The sequence below is a fragment of the Lolium perenne genome, chromosome 6 (genome assembly GCF_019359855.2).
Source record: "Lolium perenne isolate Kyuss_39 chromosome 6, Kyuss_2.0, whole genome shotgun sequence".
NCBI lineage: Eukaryota > Viridiplantae > Streptophyta > Magnoliopsida > Poales > Poaceae > Lolium > Lolium perenne.
Window position 1 is genome coordinate 235,016,092 of NC_067249.2, and position 24,226 is coordinate 235,040,317.

At 44.1% G+C, this 24,226-nt stretch overlaps 1 protein-coding gene and 1 long non-coding RNA gene across 2 annotated transcripts; one reads left to right on the top strand and one right to left on the bottom strand.

Annotated features, from left to right (window-relative positions):
* Nucleotides 1-2,419: 2,419 nt before the first annotated feature.
* On the top strand, nucleotides 2,420-4,350 carry LOC127306025 (uncharacterized). Its single transcript, XR_007854328.2, has 2 exons — nucleotides 2,420-2,673; nucleotides 3,590-4,350. It is a non-coding gene; the product is annotated as an uncharacterized lncRNA (long non-coding RNA).
* Nucleotides 4,351-5,444: 1,094 nt separating this feature from the next.
* Nucleotides 5,445-10,117, bottom strand: LOC127306024 (uncharacterized). The gene is made up of 5 exons (XM_051336626.1): nucleotides 8,716-10,117; nucleotides 6,958-7,150; nucleotides 6,634-6,827; nucleotides 6,377-6,535; nucleotides 5,445-6,270 (listed from the first exon to the last, which is right to left on the bottom strand). The coding sequence occupies exons 1-5, from the start codon at nucleotides 10,059-10,061 to the stop codon at nucleotides 5,928-5,930; spliced, it is 2,235 nt and encodes a 744-aa protein (XP_051192586.1). The 5' UTR covers nucleotides 10,062-10,117; the 3' UTR covers nucleotides 5,445-5,927.
* Nucleotides 10,118-24,226: the final 14,109 nt, after the last annotated feature.

Genomic DNA, 24,226 nt, shown 5'->3' on the forward strand with positions numbered 1-24,226 from the left:
CCGGTCTACATCTCGCCCGCCCGCCGCTGGTCGACACCTTGTCCGCAGTCAATCCAGACCACCTCTACATCTTGCCCTCTTGTACAGATCGACCATCTCTACTCTGATTTTCATTTTGTGAAAATTGTGAAAATTTGGTCTGGTGCCTCACTGTATTGATGCTGTGGTGATGTCATTTTCTGAGATTTGATCCGGTGTAATGCAATTCAGAAACCTGCAATTCGTGAAACAATCAATAGTACAATATTATGTATTGACAAAGGCACAATTGAATTTTAGGGGGCTTTACAGTCTTTACACAACACAACACAAAGGATGAGCTTAATTTCATAAGCTGAAAAGAAGTGTCCAAGACAGTTTTTGAGAGCTTCTTCCCATCGGAGTTTCTTCCCACCGAAATCTATAAGCTGGCTTCTCTAGAATTATAAGCCCAAAAGAAGTAGCCCTTAGAAATGCTCCGCATCATCTGTATGAATATCACATTGATAATGCAAAGGCAGCTAGGACGTAGGCAGGCAGCAGTGGTGTTCAGTTCAGAGTGACATCAGAACTTCAGAAGTGTTTTCTTTTTACGAGAAATGGCAGGAGCTCTGCCTTTATGCATTATAATAGAGAAGAGAAAACAACCCAGTTATATAACAACTGGTGCCTTAAGCCATCAGACACACACCACCTCAAAAAACAAAAACAAATAACTAAGAACTACATGCGTTTCTGACAACATCAGCCAACACGATACCAGCGACAGTTGCCAGAGGCAGAACCTTGCACTGAAAGACACCGATTTCGCTCGTTCCAGATATTTGACAAATCATAGGCAGCCATTGTAAGCATGTCCTTGCGGCGATTTCCTGTGTCCGATCTGTGGAGATTCGGCCACCAAAGTCTTAGATCAACAAACAACATGGCCAGCTGACGAGGGATCACCTCGCCAATGTCTACGTATTGTAGACTTGGGTTTCGGGAGAGAGTGACGATGGAAATTCCGGGAGCGAGATTAGGCACACGACGTACCCAGTTTCAGGTCCCCTCGGTGGAGGATCTCTAAATGCTGCTAGCAATCTAATATGATCATAAGTACGTTTACAGGATGCCGCCATAGGCGGAGCTATATTGTCTCTCTATTATGTCTATCTATTGTCCTCTTCCTATCGAGTACCCTTGCTGGCTTTATATATACAACCAGCCTAGGGTTACAAGAGTCGACTACTTCTTCGGGTTGCCTTATTGGGCCTTCTCAATATTGAACCGAGCCAAACCAGATATGCTAATAATGAGTACCTGAAGGGGCTTGACCCGCTCTATGCGTGTCCAGATCTCCTTGGAGAACGGACAGAGCAGATACAAATGATTTGCATCCTCGAAAACATGATCGCAGAAACTGCACTTGTCGATGTGTGTCCAGCCCATGTTCCTCAGCCTGTCAGCAGTCCAAATCCTATTTTGAAGAGGCAGCAAAGAAAGAATCTAATTTCGCCCTCAAAGAATCCTATTTTCAGAAGTGTTTTTGGACCGCCTACCTGATACTCAGGCAGCTCGTGTAGCAGCAGCAGCTACCAGGGTGTTAGTGTGCAGAAGTTGGTAGCCCTGTACTCCATAGTTCAAAGGCCTACAACAGGAGTACTAATCCGGTGCGTGTGTTTAACAACAGTGTTCTCAGTGGTAGTACCCAGCCAGGAGATATCTGACCAGAGCTGTAACTTGTAACAAATCACTTGTTGATTTGCCTGGTGGTCCATGAAGCAAAATTAATTCAACCCCAGAGAAATCTCAACAGAGTGCTACAGCACATTCAGGCTTCACAATTAGCCGCAGTGACCGTAACGACTATCAAATCAGGATGCACAGCAAGAAGCACTGGACATTCAGATCTATTCAAATGTTACTTTGTCCTTACAGCCACTTGTTAGCATATAGTATCAAGTCAGAGAATGCACTGTATAGCATCCTCATGCAGTCAAGGAACAGAGAGACAAAGGATTAATGGAAATGGAAAGAGCTATTCTGAAACTTCTGAGGATAGATGTTTCCAATCAAACCGGTGACAACACTTCTGCAGATTAGAGTGCTGTGCATCATCTAAGAAGGCGCGGCAGGCAGCAATGGTGTTCAGTTCAGAGTGACAGCAGAAGTGCTTTGGACTACCTCCTGATATCCAGGCAGCTCGTGTAGCTGCAACCAAGAAGTTATTGTGCAGAAGTTGATTTGACTGTAGTCCGTAGATCAAAGGCTTGCACTAGAAATACTAATCTTGTGTGTTAAATTTACCTGCAGTGTTTTATGTCATTGGCTGTATACCTGTAAATAGAAACGGAAGGCCACGGCGCCGCCAGCCCAAGCCCATTACGTAGCTAAATAGACACCCAGTAAAGAAAAAAAATTGTGGCGGCCATTCACGGATGGCCCGCTACCGCCGCTCATCCTCTCCATGGCGGTTGAGTCGGGCGCCCCCCAATCCCTCGCTCCCCCCCCCCCCCCCAAACTCTTCTTCTCCCCAGAAGCAGCTCCACCGCCGCCGCCCCATCCCTCCACTCCTCCCTGAACTCGTCTTCTCCGGCCGCCTCCATCCCGCCGGTTGAGCACCCGGTATCTGGCGAGATCTGTGGGGGGCCGCATGAGCCCGTCCATGTCCGTGTGGAGGAGAAGGACGGCAGCAGCCGGAAGATCAAGCAGGTACTCGCCCATGATCTATGTAATTATCCTGTTTGTGATAAGATTTCGGTACTCCTAGCTATTATTTGTCTCTGATTTCATCATTGGCCGGCCCATCTGAAGAACATGATATAGTACAGGTTGATTTCAATCTGTTCTCACAGACTCATAACCTGAAAATCATTATAGAAATTTTTGTTAGGTAGGAATTTGAATGAATTGTTCTGCCGGTATAGTCTAAGCACACGTTTGTTAGGGAATGGAAAGAAGAGGTACGTCTGGGGTCTATGAGGCCGGGGAGTGCCAGCGAGGAAGAACGCCCTCTGACACTGTGCTATGTTACTAGTTTCAGCGCAGTCTGTTTCATACATAGATGTATGGTTTAATTATGACCTCTTTTATAAATCAGTCTATTTCATAGATTGTAGTGCTTGTCGAATATGTCCTGTTTGCCACTGTTGTTATCTTGTGATGCTATCTGTAGATAATGTGAGAGATAATCTGGTATATTTTATTAGCAATATGGACTAAAATTTGGATTATCTTAAAAATAGCCATTCATTGTGATCAGAGACATGGGAATGTAGTGTTAGCTACAGTACGAACAGCCACTGCAGCTAGGGTAGCATGCATAACCCCTCGCCCTGAACCTTGAAGAGAATAGTACAAGAGTTGCACTAGAAGTAGGAGTGTCATACACACCAATCACTCAATCAGGCATAACCCAGGAAATTACAATAGCATTTCATTATCTTAATCACCTCATTGTCATACTAGTTATAGGCATGCAATCTTGTAGACACAGGAGAGATTGGCGCAATCTTTAGGAAAAAGAACAATCCCAGAATGTGCAAAGATACATTGTAAATGTTGTGACATAGCATCATTGTGGATGGCCAGAAGTATGATTGTTTCTTTCCATACCGTCATTTTCCAGGAATGGCAGTTGGCCATGGCGTAGGTCCGGAAGTTCGAATACCCGGCGATGATGACGGACAATGAGATCGCGAGGCTTGGCGTCCTCGTCTCGGAGGTGGACCGACCGGTGCAGCCGCCGCTGCCCTGGTACGCCACCGGCTTCATGCCGCCGGGCCTCATGGAGGTAGAGGCCCGACGCCGGGCGCTCGAGGACTTGGCCCCGCAACCGGTGCAACCGCCGCCTCCACCTCCGTCGTACAACCCGTGGGCGGCTCCGCCTCCACCTCCGTCGTACAACCCGTGGGCGGCTCCACCTCCACCACCGGCGTGGGCTGCTCCACCTCCACCACCAGAGTGGGCTGCTCAATCTCCACTACCGGCGTGGACTGCTCCATCGCAACCACCGGCGTGGACTGCTCCATCGCAACCACCGGCGTGGGCTGCTCCACCTCCACCATTGTCGGCGGCACCGGCGGAACACCGTCGCTTGCCAACTGCCGTGGCCGGTACCGGAGCTCGTCGTGACGATGACGGCGATGAGTAGACGCGGTCGATTTCAAACATTTGAACCGATGTAAACGGACGTGCGCGGATATTTTGAGCGTTCGAAATGCATCGCTCCGTTGGAGATGGGCTAATGTTCTGAACTTCCTAGTGTATTTTGGAGACCGGGGATTTACTGAAGCACTGCCTGTGATGCATGTACTACTGCTGAATTTTTAGCTCACTGAGCTGGATAGTGTGCTGAGATATCACAATTGTAGAGATTTGTATGCACTATTATTGTCAAATATTGTCACGTGTTCCTTAAAAAACACAACAACTTCCGATGCCAAATTTTTCAATATTATTTGCTGATTATATAAGGTTTAGTTAAACAGTTAGCTTAACAAACGTTAATAGCAGTAGAAAACCAGAGCAATAGGAGCGGTCCGCACGTATACGAGACAACAACGTATACTACATTCCTACCGAGCTTTGGTCAGCTGCGTCTTGCGTGCCTGTGTGCTTTAATCAGCTACGTAGCGGGCAAACGGCCGCCCGCTTATCCGGACGGGAGTAAATGGATCAGTAGCAACGTCCCGTTCAATTTAAAAGGACACAGGCGGCACTTGGTGGAACGTCACGGACGTGCCCATTTACAGGTATAATTGGCTGAGCTTCCTTAGAGCCATTCTGGGCCGTGATGATGTGGTTTTGACTCATCTTTGTATTAGAAGCCAGGCGGAGCCACAGCTAAACAAGGGTGTACAAATGTACACCCATTACCTGGCCTAACTCTCTCCTAATATACTCAGTCTTAGCTAGCCCAACAAGCAAAGTCCCATAGTAATCTAGGACTATGTACACCCATTCCAGTAAATCTGGCTCCGCCAACACCTACTACTCCCTCTGTCTGAAATTACTTGTCACAGATTTGTCTAGATATGCAAGTATCTAGACACGTTTTACTGTATAAATACACGTGAATCTAGACAAATCTGCGACATCTAATTCAGGAAGGACGGAGTACATAGTTTAGCCCCTTCTCAAATTGTGGTCAAGCTCCGCCAATGTTCTAATTAGTACTGTAGTAGTACCCCAGAACAGAGATATCTGATAAGAATTGTAGCTAACAAGCAAATTCCCTTGCTGACTTGGCTGGTGCCTACTGGTCCACAATGCAAACAGAGCATGACCAACAAATAAACGACAGTTTATATATCCCCAGAGAAATCTCACCAGAGTTCTACAGCATATTCAGGCTTCGCAATTAGCAGTGCTGACAGTACTTTAAGTTCATGTGACAGCTCAAAAGCTTGTCAAATGCTTCCATAGGACCATCACAATCAGGGATTCAGGATGAACAGCAACAAGGACTGTACACTCAGATCTGATTCAAATGTTGCTACGTTCAAACAGCCACTTCATTTATTAATATTGTGTATAAACTCAAAGAATGCTTAGTAATACCTCAGAAAATAAAAAAATCTTACTACAATAGCATCCTCGTGTGAAAAAAAAAAAGTATCTGTCTGGAAAAAGAAAGACGAGGATTCATGAAAAACAGAGAGTTATTCTGAATTTTCGATGCAGTATTCACTATTCATTGTTTCTGAGTACTGCTAGCTGGATATGAATTTTACATCATAAACTCCTATGATCCTATACAGATTTCCTATTTGTATCGAAGGTCAGATATGATATATCTGACAAACTGCCTAGTTTGCTCTATGCAAGGATTCCAAAGTCCTTGCCCTATCACTTTTGTCAACTATATATGCCTTGAACGCTACGGCTGGTTATTATCCTAAACAGACTGGCATTCCACAACAACAAAACCTCATGTACAGGAACAAGCAATTTGTCACTTGCCTTTATTGGTGCAGCATCTGATGCTGCTTCACCAAAATCTTTGCATAGAGGACCTCGTTCCAGGAGTCGGGCACTCCAGGAAGGCACCAGTGGCTGCAGTCCTGGTATAACTCAGGTGCCTTCCGCTCCTCCTCGCTCAACTTCTGCTTGCGATAGATTGAAGGGTGTCCCTCCTTCCTGTAGTCGGTCATCCTTGTAATGTTCATATAGGCGACAGGTGTTTTCATCCCATGGAGCACCTCCTCCAGAATGCTCATCTTCTGTGGGTATGGTATGAGGTACTGCTCGTTTGTTATCGGCTCAGTCTCCTTGTCACAGCTGCCGCCAGAATTCCATTGCCCCCCACTGCACAACACAAATACAGGGAGACATTTCCAAACATCAGTAACTCATATACTGATACGTCATGGCAAACTGACTTTACAGGAGTTCGTACTAAGGGTGTGCGAACCTGAAGTGGGAGGCCGAGTAGCCTCTGAAAAAGACGGTTGTTTTCTTGGGATTCACATTTGAATCAACCCACTTGGCCCAGGTGTTTAGAGCTCTCCGGTAGGCATCATGCACATTCAGCTCACGGTATACTTGGTCGCCTTCCTGATAGTAATCTTTCCTGTAGCACATTTGACAATGGAACAGTAAGAAAGACTTGAAATGCAGACACATGGCATGAGCAATTTACTGAATCAGACTGTGGAAATAAAAGCTTACCCTAGAGAAGTTTTCTCATGTGTCCACCAATGCCCAGTATTGAAGACAATAATATCTGCATTCTTGTACCTTGAGGAAGACCGGTCGATTTTGTCAAGCCTAAGAGTTTCCTTGACCTTTCCATGTTTGAGAGGAACCTCCAACTCCTGAACAAGGAAAGGGGACCGGAAGAACTCCACAGTGCAATTGTAATCCTATACAACATGAATTTAGCACATAAGTTTCCACCTCAAATGATCAAACAAGCACAAATAGCAAAATATCTCCTGCTGCATTCTCAAGAAAAGGAAGCCAAAGAATGGGCATATGAGAAGTGTTGCATACCTGAAATAAAAAAGAGTATGAGCCCTCAGCCCTGAACTTGTGGTTCCCAGATACCTCAAACACTTTCCTCTTGTCTTTGATAGAATTTCTCAAGATACAAACAAGTGATTCCCACATGTTCCTGTTGAGTGAATCACCAACAAACACCAGTCTCTTTCCCCTCAGCCTCTCCAACATATCAGTTGGATTCAACCTAACATAAGCATCAGCATCATGGCATCACATAACTGAATTTGTCACGCAAAAAGAACAGACTGAATTCACACAAACTGCATGGGTGTTAAAGTAAAATAAAATTGGTTAACTGGCATCAAACAAACACACAGCTCATATGCCATCACACAAACACAACTTCTTGTGACTTTGCCATGACGGTGAACTAACAACCAAAGGGTGTGCAGTCTTGGTATGAGGACAGTTCTGCCCTCTGCCATGTAAACAAATATTTGTACAGCAAGTCCGCAACATGTCTCTGTTATACGTGACAACACCCATTTAAAAGATTCTAAAATAGCAGGCTGTACTATACTGATGACCAACAGCCAGCGCCATTAGTTCCTTAGCCAACTGCAACTTGTTGGATCAGAATTTTAGAACCAGATGATGAACCAACACACATGCACATTAACTACGTACACAGGTACTAAAGGTTAATGGATTACTATAATGTTGCAAGAAATGGATACCTTGGATTTGGATTTCTATGAACATGGATCAGGATTCAGGAAACATACAGTATTTTTCGAGTGAAGGGCCACAGCCCCTAGCTTCCAATTAAGAAAGCTGACAAAGCGGTAAGATCTGTTTTTACAAACGTGACCCAAATACCCAGAGGCAGAAGCTCCCTTCCGGGATGAACAACTTACAGGACCAAAAGTTCTACCAAACTAGACAGAGTACTATCTCGCCAGAACAGAGTCTCACTAACAGCAAACAACATTTTCGCAATGGAAACATACAGCATGCAAGTGGAACTGCAATTCTTGGAGCAAAGCTGTATCATTCGTGTACGGTGTGGATTTTGATCCGCCCAATCACAGCATGCATCTTGATTATGGTTTCGCATGAGCAGACAAGCAAGAACAAAACAAGTGACACTCCGCCACAAGAGTAGAGAGCAACGATTTGATTGTAAAGAATCCAGTGAATTCAACTTTCCAATATCCTGGCTCCTCTGTGATTTTCTCTTATTATATATAACGCCCATCTTAATGCTTTCAACTATATTATTTACTAACTAATTAATCAAATCAACACTTGCAAGGTTTCAGACGACCTAATGCCACCAGGAATTAGCTAGGGAAGGAAGGAACAAACACTTGGTATCCGCGGCGCTCGGTCTATGGTGCTCACCGAGGAAGCCAACATGGACGCTTCCTTCTTCTTCGTCGCCGGCGCGGGGGAATAGATCACCGCGCCGTCTTTCCAGGGTTAGGGTTTGGGCAGCCGGAGAGGCGAGTGGGGGAGAAACTGGAGATACACGGGAGTGGTTCTCAAAGGTGAGGAAGGGTCATATCGGATGGGCGCCGGCGCCGGACGGGTCGCCGGCGACGCGGGCACCGCCATTCGCGCGCGGTGGTGCGGGGTGAGGTGAGGGTACTTTTGGAATTTGCAGAAAATAGTCACATGCCAAAGGGGTTTAACAGGAGTCCATTGACGGGAGACTAACGGAGATGGCATATTCGCAACAAGTTTTAGTCGATCGATCGTTGATGGCAGATAATAAGCAAGTAATTCAAGTAATTAAGCATGGCTCACCTCGGGATGCTGCACCCGCGGGGCTTCCACCGGAGCCGCTGGTAATCCTTATCGGGGCGGCCGTTGAGGAAGCAGTTGAAGGACTCGTCGACGTGAGGGCATGATCCCGGCGCGTAGAGAGGGTACGAATCGTCCCAGACCCAGTTCCCGTAGAACATGTCGCACCTGCCCATCTCCTCCACCGAGTACTCCTTGTTCTGGCCACCGCCGGCAATTCCAGCCCCTTTCGCCGGCCGCGCATTCCCCATCACCGGCACCGCGCTGCTGTTGCCGGCGCTCCTCTGAGAAGAAGTTGCAGTCGTTTCCTTCTGCAGATTCCTCGTACTGTTGCTGCTTCCACCAGCTGAAGCAGCAGGAGCTCTGCTTGTACTCTGCTTGTGAGTACTGCCGGCCGCCGAATCCTGGGCAGCGCGCTTCTTGCTGGGATCCCCTCTTCTCGGCGGCGCGTCGCCGTTGCGGTGCGTCGCCGCTGAAACTGCGCTCCCGGTCTGGCTGATGAAGGGGACAGCTGTCCCGTTGCTCGTTGGGGGTTCCGCTGAACTTGCATTCGCCCCGGGGGCATTGGTGGCCAGAATTGGCGCTCCTGCTGTCGCCGCGGTGCCATTCTGGGCCGAACCGCCGATCGTGACACCAGCCTTGGCGATCCCCGAGGAATTATTGCTCGCAGCACCGGCGATCCCTGTGGAATTACTGCTCTGCACCGCCGAAGTAGTACCGTTACTGGAAGCGGAGATGTCGCCGCGGAGTCCAGCCCCGGCCTTGGCGTCAGCACCAGCTATCCGTGAGGAATTACTGGCCGCGGGACTGTCGAGCACGTGATCGTTGGGCGGCGCGTTGGACCGCGCCGCGGAAGCGGTAGCGTTCACGGAGGCGGAGATGTCGGCGCGAACTCCTTCCGAACCGCCGCCGCCTCCGGTTCCCGATCGCTCGGCGGGCACACCCGCACCGGACCCGTTGGTCCCCGCTAGCCCGCCGCTCGCCGCCGGGAACCCGCCACCGCTCGGCCCGCTCCGCCTCGCTGCGACGACGCCGCCGGGAATCACGGTGGAGGAGGAGGAGTTGGCGGGGAAGAGGGAGGAGAAGAAGCCGGAGACCTGCGCGCGGTAGGGCGAGGCGGAGGCGAGGAAGCCGCCGAGCCACGCGGCGGAGGGCGAGGACGGCGGCGAGGGGGCAGGGAGCGAGGGCGCGAAGGCGAGGAAGGCGGCGAAGAGCGCGAAGGCGAGCGCGACGCCGTAGAGGCAGAGCCTGGCCCTCCGCGCGCCGGGGGCGACGCTTGCGCCGAGGTGGTCGGCCACGGCCGCCGCCACGCCGCCGCCGTGGCCCCTCCACGCGGCCGCGCCCTTCATATCCGATCGCGGGGCGGGCCCTGCCGCGGCGGGAGCGGGAGGCGGTTGGGGTTTTGGGGGCCGGTGGGTTGCGGGTGAAGGGCGCTGCGGCGGGTTGTTTTGTAGGGAGGCGGGGGAGGAGGCGAGGTAGTGGCGGTGGCGGCGACGGCGAGCGCGTGGTGGTGGTGGTGGCGGTGGGTTGGGAGCGAAACCAAGTGAGTTGGGTTGGGCGATCTCTTTTTGAATCTCTGCGTATTGGGGGCTCCACCTCCGCCTCCACGGCACCGGAATCGGTTGGGAGTTTGGGATTGGTGGTGGACTGACGGGCTGTCAACGCAAGTCAAATCTTGTTGGGTTTCTTCGGACGGAAATTGTGGAAACGCCCGTGAAATCTGGCCGCCCGATTTGCCTACTTTGATCCTGTTAACCCTCGGCAGAAAAATGTAACGTGTTTTTTTTTTTGGCTACCTTGTATAAAATAATACTCCATAAATAGATGTACTTCTAGATTTATAAATTTTTTTTGATGTACATACGAAAGCATATTTCAAGCTTGTTCTAACAATATTGGTTTGAAATTATGAATTTCAGTTCTTCCAATTTTTGAAAATTGACTTTAACTAAAATCCACATGCATCCTATTTTAAAGGGTGGGGGTAATGTGGTTTCCTTTATATCTACTCTTTGCTTTAATGATAAATGGCATTTACTCCCACATATAACAGATCGATGGGGTTGTTTGTAGCAACTTACCACAATTAATTTAGAGTAAAAGTGGAAATACTCCTAAATTATGGTTCCTCCTTTTGCATTGATATAGTCTACTCTCTCCGTTTAGAAAATATATCTCAATTTTGTCTAGATTTGTATGTATATACACACGTCTAGATACAAGCATATGTAGATAAACTTGAGACATTCTTTTCTAAAAGGAGGAAGTGTCTTTTTCATCGGCTGCGTTGCGGATTTCTACCTAGCTTCAAAGGAAACTCACTCCTCCCGGCTTAATTATGATGATGCAAGGCACTCGTTAACGGATAAGGGTTATTTTTTTGGGGAGTACCTGTCTATTCTATTGATGTAGAAGGAGTTACGATACATCTTCAACTAATCGCGAGAACATGCCAACTGCAATCCACTGAACACCTTCCATGCTTTAGGCTCATCATCTTTAACCGTAGTCGGCACCACCACTACACAAGTCGCAGCCAACTCTTGAATAAATCCTCCTTGCTCTACCATGGCGCCCAAGACAACAACGCGACAATGGTGATAGGGCAGGAAGACAGACACATCTGACAGAGTCTCCGCCACACACTCCCTCGACGACACGATCCATAAACCCTAGCATTGTCGATCTGAAGGATTGGTAGGCACACGATGCTATCAACTCCTAGATGCCGCAATGAAGGGAGTCGCTGGAGTTGGAGTGGAGCCGAGATAGATTTATTTTCTAACAGGGTGCCGCTCCCGCCACCCTAATGATGCACTTTAGCATACTAACCCTAACCCTAACCCTAACTACCAAGCTAGAACAAAGGAACTAGCTCCCCTCCCTCCTGCCACCGGTGCAACAAGCGGAGGGAGAGAGGACATGTACCCTTGTCGATGAAGAGCGGGGAAACATAGTCACCTCCCTTATCTCATGTCTCGTGAGGAGAAGGGAAAAAGGTGTGAAGCTGGGGAGGGGGGACGTTTTTTACTCACATAGTATTGGTGTTCTAGTTGTTGACTATCGTGGCACTGATGTCTGGGCCATTGTAAAAGCTTCATTGTTGTCACATGTTGACTGAAACGGGTGTTGCGTTCTTTGGAATCGTTTCACTTTTGTAGGGTTTTCTTTTATCGTATAACCAAATGAGGTTACAATATCTTTTATCCCTTATTATGGTGGGGTTGCCGTATCTCCTGGAGTCACTGACATAACAAATAAATGCAAGGTATTTTGGGGCGGAAAAAAGCACAGATGGAGAATACCTCCAGTGACCCCGCAACTTAAGGTCAGATGGAGAATACCTCCAGTGACTCCGCAACTTAAGGTCGATAGCATGTTAATCACTCCCTCTCTTTTCATTTACATTGTGTTGTTAGTTTAGTCAAATTAATATAAGAAAAATACAGAACATATAATATGAAAATAAACTTTGTAACGATTCTAATGCAATAGCTTTTACATTATGAATGTTGATATGTTGTCCTAAATAATTGATCAAAGCTTACAGGGTTTGACTTTAACTGAATCCAGAGCTGCGAATGGACGGGAATAGTAACTCGATTATGTTAATCATCCACAACCCTATCGTGCACAGTAAAATCATAGCCAGACCACGTTAGCACCGAATCGTTGACCTCCTCCACTTGCCGCCTCTCCATGTGCAAGTGCTTCCTTGACTCCCGTTCGGCCGTGCCACACTCAGCTTCCCGGACGGCTTGGTCGATCTGCTCCCTTGCCTTTTTTGGTTTCTGGCGCCGAAGCACTTGCCGTACTGCCACGCAGGCGCGCGTTTCCTAGGTAAAGCGTGACGTCGTCATCCACGACTTCGATCCTGGCCGTCCATCTGGGATCCGACGCGCGGGGTACTTCGGTTCCATGTGTCAGATGACTCAGATCCGAGGCTGGTGGATCTTACCTCGCCAAGTAGTGGTAGGGCGATAGACAAGGAGGCTGAATTGCACTACTGCAGGCAGGCGATCGATCTGATATGATCTAATCTAGTTTTCATTGTCTAGTAAGGCGTAAGCTAGTTGCAACAATAGAATGCATAAGTATAACATGATCATATGAACGATTCGTATATGTATGCAATAACGCAAACACAAGGGATGAGAATGACACTACACACTAGTAGAAAAAGGGAATTCCGCCCCGGTTGATAAGAGCATTTAGTCCCAGTTTTCCAACCGGAACTACAGAATCGGGACTAAAGGCCGCCAAACCGGGACTAAAGGCACTCCACATGGGCTGCGGGAGCGCACCGGGACGGAGGCCTTTTAGTCCCGATTTGTAACACCAACCTGTAGTTTTAAAAAAAAAAATCAACTCCTCTTTTTTAATTTTTTTAATCAAAATTTCTAGTATTTGAGTTATTTGACCAGTTTAGTCTCTAAGTACATTTAATCTCCACTCAGCCAACCTTTCCGCTCGATCACCCATTCTCAAACTGCACCAACACTAGCACCCTTAACTTCTCAGTTTCTTCCACCCCGCTTCCAAGTGCTTTGCGCGCATGTTGTTGATATTAGTACCATATCAATTCTATTAATCTGTTGGTCACGATGTAACATTTATTTATTATTTGAATTCCAAATAATTATTTTAATAAATAAAAGTAAGGATGTAATGATAATCTTGAATAAATTTTTTTTTTTGCAAAACCTAAGACCTGAAATTTTAATATTTCCCTTTGGCATTTTGAGAATCTAAAAATTGGCTAACTGGTAAACCATGGTGAATTCAGATGTAGTTTTTTGCTTAGATACATTTTCATATATTAAACCTTTTTTGAGTTCGTATACAAAAGATATTCACATTTTTACCAAAAAATATTTTGAAAAAATAATTCAAAATTTATGTTTGTTATTTTCCATAATAACTAGATCACCTAATCTACCTACATCTAAAAGGATTTTAAATTTTCTATTATTTTCTTCTATATTTTACAAAGTTAAAAAAGACGACGAGGGGGTGGGGGGAGGGGTGGAGGGAAAAAAACCCCAAAGAACCTTTAGTCCGGGTTGGTGTTACAAACCAGAACTAAAGGTCTACCCTTTTTCCCGGTTTGTAACACCAATTGGGATTAAAGGTTCGCACAAGAGAAAGCCCACAGTAACCTCTTTAGTTTCAGTTGGTGTCTCCAACCAGAACTAAATGCCCTATTTAAACCAGAACTAATGCTCACATTAGTTTGGAATTCAAATACGATCGGGACTAATGCTCCGAGCAGCTCCGGCCAGCTCCGAACAAAAGTCTCTTTTTCTACTAGTACCCAATCGGGGACGTCGCCTATGATTAGAAGTATTCTGATGCTGTGAAGGCGATCCTGCCTAACACACCACGCGGCCGAGAAACAGGAAGGCGGTAAAATGCATAGTTTTTTGCGAGAAAACAAAATGCATAGTTGGGCAATGGGCATGGTTCGAAAAAAATGCATAGTTGGGTGACGATAATGTGAGGGAGGTGCATAGGGGACCTGGTCTCATCGGTGATGAAGATATTGATTCGGGTTAGGTACTAGTTCACCTTGGCTTGAAGCCGGTACGTTTAGGATTTGCTCGTGTTAGTGCACACACACGCACATTAACACACGCCCAGCTCCCTCTCGCTGTCGCGTTGATGACCGATCACGCAGTTTCTCTGCTCCCTTTTGACTAACAGGTACGCAGACATCGCATGCCGTGTCTGCCATTTAGGCCACATGCATGCATGCTAAAAGTTTCACTACACACCCTTGCTACACACACATATGTAATACTCGGTACGGTCTACTCTATGACCAGATTCAGTTGAAAGTAATGAACATGCCGTCTTAATCTGCAAATAAGTATGTTTCTAGCTGTTGTCCCAAGTTAATATTTTTAAACTTCGACTAACTTTACGGATCTGATCCATAAGAAGTGTCAGTGTTTTAGCTCAAATAAAACTTGAACTAAACCCCTATACTTATTATGGATCGGAGGAAGTAGCACTTATGATACCAAATTAGTATCACTAGACCTAGACCTGTATTAAAATATGGTTTCATAATATACTACTAATTTAACAACATATATATGTATACACATTATTACTTTTTTTATAGGGAGCAACTAGATATCAAGACCCTGATTTTTATTAAGTCTAAATTAACTTCTTAGATATTCAATTTGCATGTGCAACTGAAAAAAATACCACTTGCAACACATGCGTAACTGAGAAAATACAAGTTGCAACCCATTTGTAATTGAGAAAATATGCACCCATATACAACTGAGAAATATTAGTTGGAACTTGTGCATAACTGATAAAATATCAGTTGCAACCCATGCAAAACAAAAAAAACCATTTGCAGCATGTGCGCAAGTGAGAAAAATATCAATTGCAACCCATCCACAAAGGAGAAAATGGCAGTTGCAATTCATGCACAACAGAGAAAATATTAGTTGCAACCCATACGCAACCGAGAAAATACCAACTGCAATCTATATGCAACTGAGAATATATTAGTTTTAACCCATCCGCAAGTGAGAAAATACAAGTTGCAACTCATGCACAACTAAGAAATGACCAGTTGTAACCCGCTTGCACTACCCACATCAGCACAGATCGAGGCAAATCAAATGGCTAATAAGTCAACTTAGACTAAATAAAAATCAGGCGTCTGATTCCTAGGAAACCCACATTTTATAGTGTTAGTCAAATCTAAAAAAGTTTGACATATGACAATTGGTAGAAATATACTTATTTAAGGAAGGAGGGGTACTAATTAAGCCGATCAAAGATATTTTATTTGAGATCTTCAGCCATGCTTTGCAAAAAAAAAAAAAGGTACTGAAATGATCAGAGCCAAGTGCATTTTTTGGCCAAAGTTCAGTCTTCCAGGTCAGACGGAAACACGAAAGTTTTGTCGATCGGAAAGATCGATCCATGGAGTGCGAGTTAAGCAAGGAAGCTAGGGACTCCGAGTGTAGGTGTGTAGCTTTTTTTTGCTGTTGGTTATTACCGTGGGACCGCGAAAGAGAGACATGTATCTTGGCCGGTAAAGCCATGCAGGCAGCATGCAGCTAGCGGCTATGTGTGCAAGGGCATAGGCTCGTACAAAAGGTACATGGCTAGAACTAGAAGCTGATAGCTAGGCCGGCAGCACATGTTGACGGCGGTTCAAAAGTAGTAGCACCTGACCTCACCGACGTTGCCACAAAACCGCCACCGTGGAACGGCCGGGACGAAGGAGTAGAGACCGTGCACACACTTGCAGTCCAGTCGAACACAAGAGGCTGGAGCTTCACGGGACCGAAAACTTTCCTCCATGTCGCACAGAGAAGTCAAGTCGATCATGGTCCAAACTTTGCTAGACAAGACAATTGCCTGATTGTTCTGTCACAAGTTCAGACATGCTCTCGTTTCTCTGATTTGTTGGTTCCTTTTTCTTGCGAATTCAAATTTACTATTTAACTACAGCTGCGTTGGTTGGCAGGGTGATGAGTGGTGTAAATAGATCGGATCGGATCGGATCTGGCTATTTTCATATATTTTACCGTATTATTTTGATGGATTCGGATTGGACCGGATATGGTTAGATGCGGATTATATCGGATTGCGGATATAGAGAGGATTTGAAAGGGACTCGGATCGGAAGCGGATATTTGATAAAGTACACACATAAAATTAGAAATATAATTCTTTTTTATGTAAAAAAGTAAGTAGAAAGCTATAACACTGGATTATATCCAAAATTTCACACTTGTTTGTACAACAAACCAACTTGCGTGCTGACACAACATGCATAGTTGGGCACATAGACTAAGGCTAGGTATTTGGGGTTAAACTAATTTTATCGGATTATCCCCTTTGAGAACAGCAGATTATCCGTAAAAGTGTCGGACAATTTCATACCCGCTACCGTATCCGTCAGGTATCCACTTTACCAATATCCACATCCGCATCTATATCCAATAGATTCCTAAAATTGTGTACCATATCCTCAAGAACGGATGCAGATATGGAGCAAAAATTATCTGTGTAATATCCATACTTTACATCATGCTTGCAACGCAGCGACAACCAGGAGGACTGCTGCCGACGGGAACAACTTGGCTAAAACATTAGGGTTTCAGGGTGGGGTGGGGTGGCTGGCAACTTAGGGTTCAAGTGGTGGTGCGAGGAACTCACAGGAACGGGATGGCGGCCGTAAATAGAGCATGACAGTGAAGCGAGGGGGCGCCGCCAACCACGGGTCGTGGCATCATGCGATCCGGCCAGCGTTGGAGGGAGAGACATGTTGACTGGATTCGTGGAGAAAGGAGAGTGAGGCGACGGTGTCAGAGGAGGGAGAGTACGTGTAATATCCCAGGTAATGGGGTTACAAAAATAGAGGAAACAGGTGTGTGCATTGCATTCATGCATAGAAAATCTGGGGAGTAACTGAAGTTTCACTTGACCTTGGTGGAATTGAAGTAGCTCATCAAGTCAAGCGCTATAAACCTCAATGTGACTTTGTTAAAACCTTGTTTTGGTAGAGCTGATTTGATCTAAGGGGTTAGATCAAATGTAACTAATAATCAACACAACAACACTTTACTCAATGATCAATTACTTGATCTTATTAAAGATCACAACATGATATTCCTTGCCATAACATATGAACATCCATTTAATTGGAAATCAAGTAACAATAATTGGAGAAACTATTCTTCACTTATCTTCTCCATGTCTCTTATCATAAACCCTTTGACATCCATTCTACTTTAATCTTGGAAACAAGACAAGGAGATCCAACTAAGGAATATAATTCTTCTCTATTCCAAATTATTAAGCATCAAACCTAAAGAGGTGAGAGTCCTATTTCATTTAGGGAAGCAATGACAAACCTAGAGGCAAACCTTGGATATAAATATCCATAGGATCACAACATCACCTTTAAAGAGAAACCCTAGAATATTGTTCCAGACCATCCCTAGAGAGAGAACCCAATTATGTTAAACATAGATATTGATGATCACATCATTCTCAGTGGAGCCTAAACTTAGGTTAGTATTAAAGTACTTCCCCAAATGAGAGAGAGACCACACATACTAATTCTAGCTTGACATATTTAAGAATCAAGGACAACCTTTGAACTAAAGTATTAGGAACAACAATTTCATCTTGGAGTGATGAGATACCCTGTTATCACATGGAATACTACCATATCCAGGAATTAATAAGGTGAGGAAGAGAGTAACCCAACTAAGCTAGACAGATGGAACCTGAGCCTAGATACCTAAGGTGATATTAGGAGTACACCATAAAACCTTGAATAAACTATTCCTATGAGAGAGAACCATCCATATACCCAGATGATAATATCAACATTGTTTAAGTAGAACCCTAACAGAATATCTCAGGCATTCTCCTGGGATATAATCTATGGAGACAACCATAACCATGCCCATTCAAGAAACTATAAAAGATAGTATATATTTAATTGATCAAGACAACACTTGATCTTGGGAGTGAGAAACCCATTCAAGGAGAGATACCTTAGAAAGTCCAACCTTGATCATTATAAATTATGTAATGATCATAAACCCTAAGAATTTGAAGTAAAGATATTAAGAACAAGATGATCATATATAATATATGATCATGCTTTGGAGATATGTGAGGATAAGTTAAACCCTACTAGTATAAGTAAATCCCATTTCCACATGAAAATATAGGGAGATCACTAGTAAGAAACTCTAGACTTATATCCCAACCTTAACTTGGGAACCACTTGGTGATCATAAGTAGTATTCTACCACATCTGCATTCCACTTATTCTTCACCTAAGAAACATAAGAAAACCTTAGTGTAAAACTCCATACTTAATATGGTGAGAAATCATCCATTCAAATGACTAAAGTTAACTATAAAAAGAACTATAACAACTTTAGTTACTTTAACAATAGATCAAGGATATAATAGAAAACTATTGGTATAAGATAAAACCAATTCTCAAGTCCTTAGTAATTAAAGGGAGAACATAAACAATTAAACAACTAACCCTATTACCTTGGTTAGGGGAGATTCACCCTAGCACATGCAATATGGTGTCACCTCATCTCACAACCTAGAATTAAATCTCAACCCTAGTTTGAGTATCACTTGGGTGATCACAAATAAAACCTAAACCACAATTAAGATTCAACCCATGTGTCATTAGGTAAACAGCAATTGAACCCTAGATTTTCACATCAAATAAATCTTATGCTTCAATTCTTGAACATAAGAAAAACCTTGTGCTACATTATATGGTTAAAACCATATGTGTAGTGATCAACTACTTATCTTAATAACCCAGACCAAACCATGCTGAGAGTGGTACCTACTCTAGATATTTGAAAGTGTTACTAAACTACAATATTAATACTAAACTTGGGGGGAGTACAAGCAGAGTTTCCAATTCATTAGCACATAGTTCTGCACATAAAATAATAGTCAAGTGACAACATTCTCAAATAGGAGGTCAAGCCTTAGAGATATTTTAGCACATCCAACCATGCCATTAAGTCTATTTCTTATTGAAATGCATTAATAAGCATTACCTTGAGGTTGTTTCCTGCAAGGTAATATCAAATAAAACTCTAAATACCACTCAATAAGAATACTATCATATGGAAATTAATTTGAATCTTTCCAAGATGATATTCAAATTCATGCTATATGGAAACTTAATTCAAAGTCAAATAATAATTAATAGACCAATGTTTCAATACCCATATTAAATTGTTTAATACCCAACTGTAATTATAAAGTATCTTAGGTGGATTACACAAGAATTCAAACTGTAAAAAAAATACAAAACATGATTGAATTCAAACAGAATTTGAATCAACAAGAAATAAAATAGAAAAGAAAACAGAAATTGAAAAGAGGAGGGAAAAACCTAACTGGACTTACCTGGCCGCAGCAGCCCAACTGGGGAGCCCAGCAGCAGCCCAAGGCCCAGCTCCAAACCGCAGCCCAACACCAGCCCATACCTCTTCGCTCGGATAAAGACGAGACGAACGTCTTCGTCTTCGTCTCCTCCTCCACTCGCACAGGAGCTCGACACGGCGATGCTAGCGCCACGTCCCGCGGTCGCCGCCGCCGTTGCGGACTGCCAGCACGCTTCGGAGACCCTATAAAGCGCCGCGGTAGCCTCAATTTCCCCTCTTTCTATCTCAGATGACCAAAACACCGAAACCCTAGCTCGCCGGAGACCACACCGCCACACCGATTCCGGCCACCCCTGGAGCCGCCGTTGAGCTCAGAAGGAGCGCCCTGACGTTCTCATTCACCAGGTGCAAGTACGCGTTAAGGGGAGCTTGGAGGAGCGGAAATTTGGTCGTTCCCTTTCGCAGTACTGCGAGGGAAATGGCGACCTCCTCGTCGCTTCCGTCCTCGATCGACCACATCAACCATCAGAAAATCATCAAGGTGAGATTGCGCATCTTGTGAGCATCATATCGAGCCTTAGATCGAACCCTACAGCCCTGTCACCGTCGACCACCATCTGCCGCCGTAGTTCATCATCGCCGGCGAGGTTCCGATGACCATTTCCGAGCGGCGCGGCCACCAATAGCTTCACCTCGTCGTCCTCGTTCGAACCAGCACGCGCACACCCGCGCGGGAGCCCGGGAACACCGGCGCCGTCGTCGACTGCCCCGCTGGTCACCGTGAGCCATGCCACGTTGGAGCCACCGTGGCGGGTGACATGGTTACTGGCCCACCAGCTAGTGGCTGTGGGTAGGAATAGCCGGGTAGGTTTAGCAGATTTATGTTTTAATTCAAATTTCATAATTACTGAAAGTTTGCAGATCAATAACAAATTCAGATTAACTCGGAAAATTATAAATAAGATATCAAAATTCTTAGAAAAATAAAATCTACTCAATAAAAATATAATATGCAATTTTTATTTTTAATAAAAATTCAATTATTTAATACTTGTTAATTTAGCCCTATTTATTAATTCTAAATTGAATAAAAACTTCTATAATTAGGAAAACTACCTAAAATAAAGAAAAACCAGAAAGTAAATAAGGAAAACATTAAAAATTAATTTTCCTTTTCTATTAACTTATTAAATCCTTATTAGGAGGATTTAAACCCTAATTAATAATTACCCTAATTATTTAATTGTTTAAAATTAATAAAATGCCAAATACAATATTATTTTTATTTTCAAGTTACTAATCACTTCAACTTTAAAATGAAGTTATTAATCATAGAACTATATGGTTAATAACAAACCCTAATTCCATATGGAATGATATTACAACCCTATCATTTCATGTGAAACCAAAAACCCTAAATTAATTAGGAACCCTAGTTCCATTATTACATGTGAACCCTAAATTGCTTCTAACCTAAACCCTAGGCTAGAACATGTGATCATGATATTTTAATTTCAAACATAGAGCCATGATTAGTAACTAAATACTAGTTCAAATCCCCATAAGATATGGGAACCCTATCACTACTAATTAGCATCCTATGAGTTCATCCTCATCAGACCTAACTAATCAAGTGGGGTCAACTAAGTGAAAACCCTAGATCCTATTACCAAAGCCATCATCCTTATTGATCCCTAATTAGCATCACACCATTGTGATGAACCCTAATAGCAACTATACCTACAATTTTACATTACAGAACCCTGTTCCACTAAACCCTACTAGTGTTGGATACTTATCCACCATCCTACTTAGGAGCCAATTATTCATTACTTAATAGAACCGATAGTAAAACCTAAACCACCTCAACCCTAATTGATATACTTCTTATTGCTTAAGAAGTATGTTCTTCAAAAGTTATTCTTTTGAAGAAAATAAGGAATCATCATCACCCTGCTTATAAGAACCTATCAACCCTAGCTAGCTATCACCAACAAGATGAAACCACCATGATAGCAACCATGTAAAATTAATTACTTTAGTTGCTTATGCTTAAATAAAACCAATCAAGCCTAGTTGCTGATAAATCCAACCATGTTGTGATCCATCTACGACTTACTCCAGAAACAAATTAGAACCATAGAAAACCATAGAACCCCACAAACCTAATTATCATACTTTTTCTTTATCAAAGTACATGTTCTTTAAAAGTTATTCTTTTAAAGTATATGATAATCAATCATTAACCATGCCATATAGTACTGATGGCGTGTATTTCACACGTTCGTTGGGCAACCCCAAGAGGAAGGTATGATGCGCACAGCAGCAAGTTTTCCCTCAGAAAGAAACCAAGGTTTATCGAACCAGGAGGAGCCAAGAAGCACGTTGAAGGTTGATGGCGGCGAGATGTAGTGCGGCGCAACACCAGGGATTCCGGCGCCAACGTGGAACCTGCACAACACAACCAAAGTACTTTGCCCCAACGAAACAGTGAGGTTGTCAATCTCACCGGCTTGCTGTAACAAAGGATTAACCGTATTGTGTGGAAGATGATTGTTTGCGTAAAACATAGAACAAGTATTGCAGTAGATTGTATTTCAGTAAAGAGAATTGGACCGGGGTCCACAGTTCACTAGAGGTGTCTCTCCCATAAGACGAACAGCATGTTGGGTGAACAAATTACAGTTGGGCAATTGACAAATAAAGAGAGCATGACAATGCACATACATATCATGATGAGTATAGTGAGATTTAATTGGGCATTACGACAAAGTACATAGACCGTCATCCAACTGCATCTATGCCTAAAAAGTCCACCTTCAGGTTATCATCCGAACCCCCTCCAGTATTAAGTTGCAAAGCAACAGACAATTGCATTAAGTATGGTGCGTAATGTAATCAACAACTACATCCTTAGACATAGCATCAATGTTTTATCCCTAGTGGCAACAGCACAACACAACCTTAGAACTTTACATCCTTTGTCCTGTGTGTTAATGCAGGCATGAACCCACTATCGAGCATAAGTACTCCCTCTTGGAGTTACAAGCATCTACTTGGCCAGAGCATCTACTAGTAACGGAAAGCATGCAAGATCATAAACAACACATAAGCATAACTTTGATAATCAACATAACAAGTATTCTCTATTCATCGGATCCCAACAAACGCAACATATAGAATTACAGATAGATGATCTTGATCATGATAGGCAGCTCACAAGATCCGACAATGATAGCACAATGGGGAGAAGACAACCATCTAGCTACTGCTATGGACCCATAGTCCAGGGGTAGACTACTCACACATCACACCGGAGGCGACCATGGCGGCGTAGAGTCCTCCGGGAGATGATTCCCCTCTCCGGCAGGGTGCCGGAGGCGATCTCCTGGATCCCCCGAGATGGGATCGGCGGTGGCGGCGTCTCTGGAAGGTTTTTTGTATCGTGGTTCTCGGTACTGGGGGTTTCGTCACGGAGGCTATTTGTAGGCGGAAGGGCAGGTCAAGAGGCGGCACGGGGGCCCCACACCATAGGGCCGCGCGGCCAAGGGGGGGGCCGCGCCGCCCTAGGGTGTGGCCCCTCCGTGGCCCCTCTTCGTCTCTCCTTCGGACTTCTGGAAGCTTCGTGAGAAAATAGGCCCCGGGCTTTGATTTCGTCCAATTCCGAGAATATTTCCTTACTAGGATTTCTGAAACCAAAAACAGCAATGAAAACAGAATCGGCACTTCGGCATCTTGTTAATAGGTTAGTTCCGAAAAATGCACGAATATGACATAAAGTGTGCATAAAACATGTAGATAACATCAATAATGTGGCATGGAACATAAGAAATTATCGATACGTCGGAGACGTATCGGCATCCCCAAGCTTAGTTACGCTCGTCCCGAGCGGTAAAACGATAACACAGATAATTTCTGGAGTGACATGCCATCATAATCTTGATCATACTATTTGTAAAGCATATGTAGTGAATGCAGCGATCAAAACAATGTATATGACATGAGTAAACAAGTGAATCATATAGCAAAGACTTTTCATGAATATCACTTCAAGACAAGCATCAATAAGTCTTGCATAAGAGTTAACTCATAAAGCAATAATTCAAAGTAAAGGCATTGAAGCAACACAAAAGAAGATTAAGTTTCAGCGGTTGCTTTCAACTTGTAACATGTATATCTCATGGATATTGTCAACATAGAGTAATATAATAAGTGCAATAAGCAAGTATGTAGGAATCAATGCACAGTTCACACAAGTGTTTGCTTCTTGAGGTGGAGAGAAATAGGTGAACTGACTCAACATTGAAAGTAAAAGAATGGTCCTCATAGAGGAAAAGCATCGATTGCTATATTTGTGCTAGAGCTTTGATTTTGAAAACATGGAACAATTTTGTCAACGGTAGTAATAAAGCATATGCATCATGTAAATTATATCTTATAAGTTGCAAGCCTCATGCATAGTGTACTAATAGTGCCCGCACCTTGTCCTAATTAGCTTGGACTACCTGGATTATCACCGCAATACATATGCTTTAACCAAGTATCACAAAGGGGTACCTCTATGCCTTTGTACAAAGGTCTAAGGAGAA

What these genes read in the sequence shown, in the direction of transcription:
- LOC127306024 (XM_051336626.1), bottom strand. Translation starts at nt 10,061, where the DNA reads ATGAAGGGCGCGGCCGCGTGGAGGGGCCACGGCGGCGGCGTGGCGGCG. An exon ending in CGCGGGTGCAGCATCCCGAG is followed by an intron (nt 7,151 to 8,715) that starts GTGAGCCATGCT and finishes TGCTTATGTTAG; the next exon opens with GTTGAATCCAACTGATATGT. An exon ending in CATGAGAAAACTTCTCTAGG is followed by an intron (nt 6,536 to 6,633) that starts GTAAGCTTTTAT and finishes AATGTGCTACAG; the next exon opens with GAAAGATTACTATCAGGAAG.